The sequence below is a fragment of the Meleagris gallopavo genome, chromosome 3, assembly GCF_000146605.3.
Source record: "Meleagris gallopavo isolate NT-WF06-2002-E0010 breed Aviagen turkey brand Nicholas breeding stock chromosome 3, Turkey_5.1, whole genome shotgun sequence".
Classification (NCBI taxonomy): Eukaryota; Metazoa; Chordata; class Aves; order Galliformes; family Phasianidae; genus Meleagris; species Meleagris gallopavo.
In genome coordinates this window covers 45,034,900-45,044,538 of record NC_015013.2, presented here as the reverse complement: position 1 = coordinate 45,044,538, position 9,639 = coordinate 45,034,900, and the positions used below count along the sequence as shown (strand labels likewise).

The 9,639-nt window shown below is 41.1% G+C and overlaps 1 protein-coding gene across 1 annotated transcript; it reads left to right on the top strand.

Annotated features, from left to right (window-relative positions):
* The first annotated feature begins 6 nt into the window (after window positions 1-6).
* TUBB6 (tubulin beta 6 class V) lies at window positions 7-7,855 on the top strand. Its single transcript, XM_010708760.2, has 3 exons — window positions 7-121; window positions 1,325-1,435; window positions 5,545-7,855. The coding sequence occupies exons 2-3, from the start codon at window positions 1,375-1,377 to the stop codon at window positions 6,606-6,608; spliced, it is 1,125 nt and encodes a 374-aa protein (XP_010707062.1). The 5' UTR covers window positions 7-121; window positions 1,325-1,374; the 3' UTR covers window positions 6,609-7,855.
* The last annotated feature ends 1,784 nt before the right edge of the window (window positions 7,856-9,639 follow it).

Below are 9,639 nucleotides of genomic sequence, written 5' to 3'. Positions count from 1 at the left end.
CCCCTGTCCTAGTTTTGGGAAGTGATAAGTGATGAGCATGGCATTGACCCAGCCGGAGGCTATGTCGGTGACTCAGCGCTGCAGCTGGAAAGGATCAATGTCTACTATAACGAATCATCTTGTAAGTGTGGGGCGGGGAGGGGTGCTGGGCGACGGGCTCCATGAGCCGGGAATGTGGGAGAGAGCGGTTCTGTGAGCTGTAAGCGCTTCTGGCCGCCCTCCTCCCGGCATCAGCTGGCGTTCCCCAGGCGGAGAGAAGGGAGTGTCTCACAGGGCAAAGCCTGCGTGGAAGTTTGTTAATCGCTGTTCTCTCTTGTAACGCGTGATTAATGCATCAGCTGTCTCTTACCCGCTGCCTCACGTTGAACTGCTGATTTTGTGAGCCCATATCTGTAGTATGCAGTTTTTGTTTTGTGGGTTGAAAGAGTTGGGCAGTGAGTAAATGGTGATTCATTAATAAGGTGCTGAAAGCACCGAAGTCCTTTGAGTCAGACTTGTGCTGAAAGATATTGCTGTTTAAAATGGGGACAGTAAGTCCTTTCTTCATTGAGAAGAACTTGGAGTGCTTTTCTTCCGTCCAGCTTAGCTTAATGTATTTGTGTTCAAGAAACATTTAGATGTTGTATTGAGGGATATGGTTTAGTGGGAAATATTGATGATAGGAGGATGGTTGGACTGGATGATCCTAGCAGTTGTTTCCAACCTTGGTGATTCTGGGATTCTGTGGTATTATTTACCTTAGTTTCCTTGAGCAGTTTCAACTACATACAGATTCTTGTGCTTTGTGGTAAATGTGCTTATCAGTTGTTTGCCACCTGCACCAAATAGCTCTCTCATTGATGGTGAGTCCTTCAAGCATGAAAAGTTATGTGTTTTAGCATCGTTATGGTCTGAGTTTTTTGGGTGCTCCCTTGTGGAGCCAGGAGTTGGACCCACGATCCTTATGGGACAATGCAACTTGGGATATTATATGATTTGGACATTAACCTTCCACTCACTCCTTATACACAGAGAAGATTGTCTACTTGAATATTCAACTTTTTTTTTTTTGGTAGTCAAACTTCCCTTCTTTACGTCTAATCCTCAAAATGCTTACAAAATGTAATATTCTACTGACATCTGATATCAAGTCTGCTGTTCAGTGGGATTTGTTTTGTGCCTATTATGCTTGGATTCATCTTCTACTATGATTTCCTCTATAGGAAATATTTATCTATGTACAATCTGTATTAGACTAATAATAAGCAATATAATTGTATGTTAAACACTGTAACTGTTTCAGTATTTTCCAGAACATTAAGGACATGCTTATTTTTCGTTGTAGCCCAGAAATTCGTGCCAAGAGCAGTCTTGGTGGACTTGGAGCCGGGCACCATGGATAGTGTGCGATCTGGTCCTTTTGGTCAGCTCTTTCGGCCTGATAATTTCATCTTTGGTATGTGGATGTCACTTATAAAGGAGGAAAAAAAAAAAAAGCGAATGGTTAAAAAAAACACTTAAACTATGTTGCCTCCTCCCTGTTTCAAAATATTATTATATTAGTACTCAAAAACTTTATTAGCTTAACAATCCATTTTCAGTTATCTGTAAATCAGCCAAAAGGTCCCATTAATTGAACAAGTCATTCTTCTGTTAATTGTTTCTTCAATTAGCAAACTACTGAAACTTTCCTGTGATAATCATCAGATAGTGTACATCTACTTTCAATATATTTGAATGCTAATGAAATCCTGAGACCAATTATTTGCAACAAAATGCATGGAAATTCTGCAGGAAATGGAAAGCAGAGGGGAAAAAAAAACTCAACCACAAACCAACCAAACTATTCTTGATTTGAAATCACATTAGATGCATGAGTATGAAGTTGTTTAAATGCTGTGTAATTTAACTCTTTCAGTGGAGCCTTACAGTGTAGCATAGTTAACATTAAAGGAAGGCTAATGGAAACCACTCATAGAGCCAGTTACTGGGCTATTTTGCAACACAATGAGGAACAATCTGACAGCACGTGAGGAACTTTAGGTTTTGCAGTGTTCTTGGGGAAGTGTTCTGGCTTCTACTGTTTTTCTTTGCACTTCTGTAGTACTTCCTATGTAAGCTTAAAAGTGACCGTTACCATGATTGAATTTCATAGCATCCTTAAGAGGTACAGGAGTGCTGTCGGTCCCTTAGCACTAAAGGAGAGACAATATGTGAAAGTCAAGAGAACCACTCAAACAGGAAGCCTGAATGAGAGCTACCACGAGGGCTCTAGTGGCCTTCTAGTTTCCACGTCTGCACTAGCCACACTTCCTCCTACCAAAGCAAGCTTAGTTTGGTATATTGTGTTAACATAAAGAAGGAACAGTGCCAGGGACGGACAGAGAAAAGATAAACATTGTTTGGGTGGTATGAAATAAACTGTAGCTCAACCTCCCTCTGTTGAGGTAGGGAATAAGAAGCCATAGATTCATATTAAGCCTTTAACTGACTTCTTTAACTGAGTTCAACTGAAGTTTTATTGCTAATTTTCTCTCATATGATCCGTAGCAATGATGTTAACGATCCCTTTCAAAAGAATTTTAAGTTACAATATGTACAAGTTAGCTTGGTGTAAAGGCAGCTTTATGAGGCAAGTTTCTATGTTCAGGTTTTTACTTTTACTCCCTTTCTCCTGTGTGTACCACAGCAACCCCTTAAAAGTGAATTCGCACAACTTTTGGAAATACCTGTGTTGGAACTTTACAGTTTAGCATATCAGCAGTAAAACCAGGGCAAAATCAATTTAGTGTCTTTAACAATAGTTCAGTTCACTGCACTCCCTTCCTGACAAGCTAACAATGAACCAGTAGCATGTGATGAACTCGTATCTGACGGAGGGCCCTGCCAGCATCAGGCACCGTCCTCCCAACCTGCTGAATAGTGCAGAATGGCTGCCTGAGTGCTGAAGTAATGATCTTCTGTATTAAAAGCCAACAAAGCACTTTGTTTTCTCTTTTAAAAATCCAGCCTGGACCCACAAAGGACTTTGTGGCAGAGGCTGGCAGTTCCATACTTGCTGTATGCCAGGCTGTTAGGGCTCATTCTGATGGGGATGTTTGCAGTCTTTGCATGCATATACGCGTATGTGTGCATATCTGTAACAAGTAGCTGTGGACTATCAATCAGAATTCCATTCAGCTGTATTAAGTAGCTGATCACACACACCAGATACAGGGATTTTAGCTCAGGCTAGTAGGAGGTTGAGGTGGATGCAGACATAATCCTTGTACTTTAATGCTGCAGGATACTGATGTAAAGGGTGAAGAAGCACAGATGGAATGAGGTAGGAAAGCAGCAGGTCTGTTGGCTCCCTAATGGCATACAGTTGTCCACCAGTATCTGTTATGAACAGTCTGATGTAACTATTTTTGTTGACCATTTTTCATTTGTATGCTCCTGCATTTTTCATTCCTTTTTTTGTCTACATCCATACTAGCATAGGTATCTCTCCAGTTTGTTCTCTGAACTGATGGTGATAAACACAAATGGCTGTTAGCCAGTCAAAGGAGCTGTCTTTCCCTCTCTAAATCACATTGTATGTTCTGCACCAAGGCCGTTCACAATAGTCTTCTAAGTATTAGTATGCAAGCTACCAGTCTCTCTTCCTAGGTTTGTCTTTTATTTCAAGCAGTAGAGAGAGGAAAGGAGAGAAATAAGTTTTCAGAAAATAGCTGCTATTTTTTGTCTGTTAGAAAAATGGCTTTTGTGCACATGCAGTTCAAACTTACACATGAGCACTGGAGAAACAAACAATGGTTTGGAATATCTGGTGGTACCAGCATTAGTTCTGGGACTGCTTCTTATAGACTTCCATTAGATTTCAGTAAGTGAACAGTGAGAAGAGGCAGAAGCTAGAGATGGCAAAGATCTGCCAAGCCTACAATTTTCAGTATAGTATGTGATTTTCAGAGTTTTGGTAGGTTTCTGGTAAGTGGGGGACATCCACTGGGGTTTCACAGAAAACATAGGAGACTCCAGGCAGGTGGCTGCCTTGTAGGTGAGTGCAGTGTTAACACACGAGCAATTGATAGTCATGGGCAGGAGGGAAACAGATAGTGGGCAGCTACTGCTACCGTTAAACTGCAGTATGGGTACAAAGGCTGTGTTAATGCAATAGATGGCAGTGATCGTATGGGCTTCTGGGAAATCCTGTTGTGTGAATTAGTCCTGCGGGACGATTGATCCACTTCTGTATTACATGTTTTACTTCCTATTTTATTTTGCAGACTAAGCCAATGCAAATCAAGGCAGACTGCTGATGGTTATTTTTCCTATGAACACAAAATTTCCATATTTTTGAGAATAATTGCCATTTTTTTTTCTTTCCTAATTCTTTGCTCCTATACTGCGTTCTCTCCTATTCTCTCACTGTCAAGGGCAATACAGCATAAAGGGGATGTTCTGCAAAATATATTCTTAAAACTCAGATTTTGGTTTTAAGATCCTTCTGCATCTGAAGTAGCATTGTCTTGTGCTGTGCAGATCTCTGTCTCTAGTAGGGGACCTGCTCAAGCACACTGCAGGTGGTTGCAAGCATATTTAGTTTTGGAAGGACATTACTTTGTGCTTTGTCCAGCTGGACAGGAAGTGCTGACCCTCCTAGATTCAAAGAGAGAAAAACATAGCAGCATATAGAACAATGCATCAATTAACCAGATAAATCTTGAGGAAATCAAGCATTTTTTTGTAGTGAATATAAAGTGTGTCATATTTGAACAATACCTCAGCGAGCAGTTTTCCCAGAACTGTATGTTTGGCACCAGCACACTGGGAATTGAATTGGGGCATGGTAGTAGGAAGGAAGGGAGGACTTGGAGAACCATGCAGAAGTGGATATATGTGATTATGAAATTACTGCTCCTTCCAATGACTACTTACAAGAGTACTACTGACTGAATTCGGTAGCATGGTGCACGTATGTAGTAGCCACTGTGAGGAACATGAGTATTAAAGGCTGGTCCCCTATTTAATCTTTATCTTATAATAAAATAGTGATGTAGCAGAGAATCCAGATTATCCATCCTGAGTGGTACATAAGAGGCAAATGGAAGCTGGGGGAGAAAATGAAGGGCTTGTGAAATGTATATTTTTCAATTTGGCAAGTTGCTTTGCAGATCCCAAGGAGTAGTGAGTTTCTAGGGAAACCAGTAAGTGTTAAATAGCACTCGGTAACCCCTGAGGTTTTGGAGTATCTTTGACGGAGCTTCTGTTGATCAGTGTTTTCATTCCATCAAAACAAGGAGTCAGTGCCATCTTTGCATTTATGGAAAGTTAGACTCCAAAAAAGAAAACGCCACCCAAAGGCGTAAATGAAAACTATGGGAGATTTGAGGCAAAAGGAGTCTGTATAAAAAACTTAGCTTGATATTAGCAGAGAGATTTGTAGGCAAAACTGAAGAGCAGTGTTATCTACCTGACAGATTAATAGCAGCTCATTTTTACAGGTGTGATGTGACTCCATTAGGTGCCCAAATGCTACTGGTAACTTTGTGTATTTTCTTCTCCAATTGTGTATTGTTTTAGGACAAACTGGTGCAGGAAACAACTGGGCCAAAGGACACTATACAGAAGGGGCAGAGCTGGTTGATTCTGTACTTGACGTAGTGAGAAAAGAGTGTGAACACTGCGATTGCTTGCAAGGATTTCAGCTCACTCATTCCCTGGGAGGAGGGACAGGGTCTGGCATGGGAACCTTGCTCATCAGCAAAATACGAGAGGAATATCCTGACAGGATAATGAATACCTTTAGTGTCATGCCCTCTCCAAAGGTTTCTGATACAGTGGTGGAGCCTTATAATGCCACACTCTCGGTCCACCAGCTGGTTGAAAATACGGATGAAACCTACTGCATTGACAATGAAGCTTTGTATGACATTTGCTTCCGCACCCTGAAGCTCACCACTCCAACATATGGCGATTTAAACCACTTGGTTTCTGCTACCATGAGTGGGGTAACTACATCCCTGCGTTTTCCTGGCCAACTCAATGCTGATCTCCGGAAGCTGGCAGTGAATATGGTCCCATTCCCACGCCTTCACTTCTTCATGCCAGGCTTTGCTCCTTTGACTGCCCGAGGCAGCCAGCAGTACCGAGCACTCACTGTTCCAGAGCTCACCCAGCAGATGTTTGATGCCAAAAACATGATGGCAGCCTGTGACCCAAGGCATGGGAGATATCTGACAGTGGCTACTGTCTTTCGTGGTCCCATGTCAATGAAGGAGGTTGACGAGCAGATGTTGGCCATCCAGAACAAGAACAGCAGTTACTTTGTGGAGTGGATCCCAAACAATGTTAAGGTGGCAGTGTGTGACATACCGCCTCGTGGCCTCAAGATGGCTTCCACATTCATTGGCAACAGTACGGCCATTCAAGAGCTCTTTAAAAGGATATCTGAGCAATTTTCAGCCATGTTCAGGAGAAAGGCCTTCCTCCACTGGTTCACAGGAGAAGGAATGGATGAAATGGAATTTACGGAAGCAGAAAGCAACATGAATGATCTGGTGTCAGAGTATCAGCAATACCAGGAAGCTACAGCAAATGATGGAGAAGAAACATTTGAAGATGAGGAAGAAGAGATCAATGAATAAAGAAATTAGGTATGCTATTTTCCAGGCCAAATTCTCACATCTGGATATCCAATAATTAGGCTTATAAATCTGTATTTAGGCTTCAAAATGAGGGGGAAAAAAAAGGGAGCACAACTCTGAGATATTAGAGCTGCTCTTCAGAGTCCATTGAGGTCACTGGGAACTGAGGACGTTCAGCATTTCTGAAAATCAGGCTATTTCTATTCATAAGACAAATGTAAGGCATTCATGTAAGACTTTAGTCTAAGAGTCTGAACACAGAAATTGGTAGTTTGGGATCTTTTATTCCAAACAAACTTCATCTTCCATATTTTACAAAAGAAGAAGTAATACAGGCATGAAAATCTACAAAACAGAACTGCACTATTTTCATCCAATTAGGAGTAAGAAAATCTTGTGGGTTTGAAGTATTCATTCTGTACTGAGTATACAATACTGAACAGCCAGGAACAAAAAGTTATTAACTGTTCTGTACAGTAACTATTAACCATGACGTTTGATTCAAATTCTCTGAAAACAAAATAAAAAAGATTAGTATCATCTCAAGCAAAAGTGTTCTGGGCAGTCAATGCGGTATAAATATCCAGTGAGCTGCAGGCCAAGGGCTGAATTTATGCTGTGTGACTTTTTCACGTGTTGCTGAGTAATGGTGGGTTATATATATATATGAAATATGTCCACTTGTGGTATGTTCTTTAAGGACCCTCTGGAAGCACAAAATCTTGCAGTCCCCTGGCTTTCTAGCCAGCACCAGGTAATGGTTCTGGTTCCTGCCTCCACTCCACCTTGCCTACATACCTGAAATTCATGTTCTTCACAGCATGGTGGGAAAAGAGACTACATGTTGATGTATCTTTCTACCCCCAGTTTAAGTTCACACCTATGGGTTCTATGATGTTTTAAAATTGCTGGGCAGACTAAGTTCAAAGTAAAGTACAACAATTTATCCATGGTAACCAAAACAGCTGGCAAAATGAAAGATGAATGTTAATTTATCTGCTTACATGACAGCTGGAACAGAAAGGTCTCTGTCTTGCACAACTGACTTGCTGCCTTGACAAAATGACTGTTGGGTGTTCACTCTTTGTGCATACTTTGTGCTTCTGCCCATATCAATTAAACAACCCTTCACCATTAGAGAACTTCACTGGAGAACACTCTGCCTACATGGAGTGTCTTATTTAGGTCAGTTTCTAGGCAACAAAACAAGCAAATAAAGGAAAAACCTTCTGGAAATCCAAACTTTATATGTTTCAGGAACTCTGCTCTTTTTCGTCTTGCTTTCTGAAGCACTTTCTAAGCAACAACCTTGCTCAATACTTAAAAAAAAAATTTCACAAATATATTTTCCAAAGATCCATTGCTCCTATATATTGTTTTATTGTTTGGGATTCAGGGACTGAGATTGTATTGTACGTGCAGCTGCAAACCACGCATGCTGAAGCTGTCAATTTTGTTCTACATGGAACTGAAAGTTCAAGTACAAGTAAAAGCACTAGCACAGCTTTTAACTTCTAGGACTTTATTTCACTGTAATACAGTATTAATGAGTAGCTCCCAGCCATGAATTCTGATATTACTAATTAAAATATTTACTACATAAAATGCCAGGAATCTTAAGTAACTGAGCATTCTCTTGGTGAACCAGCTTCTTTGCTTTTCATACACTGACTTAAAATCCAGAATACAGATTCTGAACTCATAGAATCCACAACTGACAGTACTCTCCGATTCTGTTTTGACCCAATCATTCTTTTCTGACTGTTGGGTGTGAAGGTAGGAGGGACAACTTAATGTCCCCTTTACAGCAAAAGGAAACATCTTCCATGTGATTTTAGAAGAAAGCAAACAGCCAAATGAGTCCAGGAGCCTGCAGTAAGAGCATCAGCAGAAGATCAGCTTGCATGAAAACAGTAAGAGCCATGGAAGTGGGAACGCTTCCTTTTCATTCAAGTAATTTTCTAATCATCTTCCTTTTATGACACAAAACCAAAAACCTTCTTTAGCAATAAGTTTGTTGAACATTTCTTTCAGTTGCCTTTCTTTTCGAATAATTACTTTCTGCTCCTAAAAACTTCTCTTTTTTTGAAATTTACCTATCAAGTCCTGCCTTTGTCTTTTTCACATTCCTTGTTTTTGTTTTTTGTTTTCCGTCCAGGTTTTTCAACACAGTCACCCTTTCCTTTTCTTTCTGTGGCTGGTCCACTTTCATTTTCTCCTTTTTACTTCTATGCATCTGGCCACACAAAGATACACAGCTGCTCAATGCCAGATCAGGCCAGACCCGAGCATGCTTCCTAGTACCACCCACACACAAATACCTCTGCCAACATTTGAGTAAGGGGAGGGGGAGGCATAAATAAAAATGACAACCTACACCATCAATACCGCTTATAAACAGAGTGGGCAGGTGTGCTTCCAGGCCAAAACAAGCATCTAACCTGGAGGGAGCAGGTTCTTTGCAAAGATACTCTGGTCAAAGCCAGCAAGGCATTCAGGCAGTTTCTGCCACTGTCTCTGCATGAGCTACTTTGACCTCTTTAGGCTCTCAATTTCACTAGTATGAAATCACTTCTCTCACTAGGAAAAGGTGGTCACCTCCTGTGAACAAAGTCAAGGCTGGAAGAGGGCCAGAACCTGCCCCCCTTCCCAGCAGTAGGACGAACAGGGAAAGCAGTGGTTCCCTTCACGCTGTGCAAGCCCCTACTAGTTGAAGCAGCACTGCTAATGTTTGCATACCAACACAATCTGACCTTACTGGCAGCCACATCACAGACTAAACTTTGAAGTCTCGAATTTGTGAGGAGGCTAACTGTCCTCTTTAAAGGAGCAGGTTAGGTGGCTTATTTAGTTTTCATGTCTTTGTTTTGAATCCAAAATGCCGGCACAGCCAATTTCTGCCATTTTTGGCACAAAATACTAAAACTTATCAAGGTAAGACTACACAAAGTAAGTTGATGCTCTAAAATAGAGGCAAAGAAACTTCCATATCCCTTACAGTCTCACAAGCTTATGAACTGCATGCTGCAAT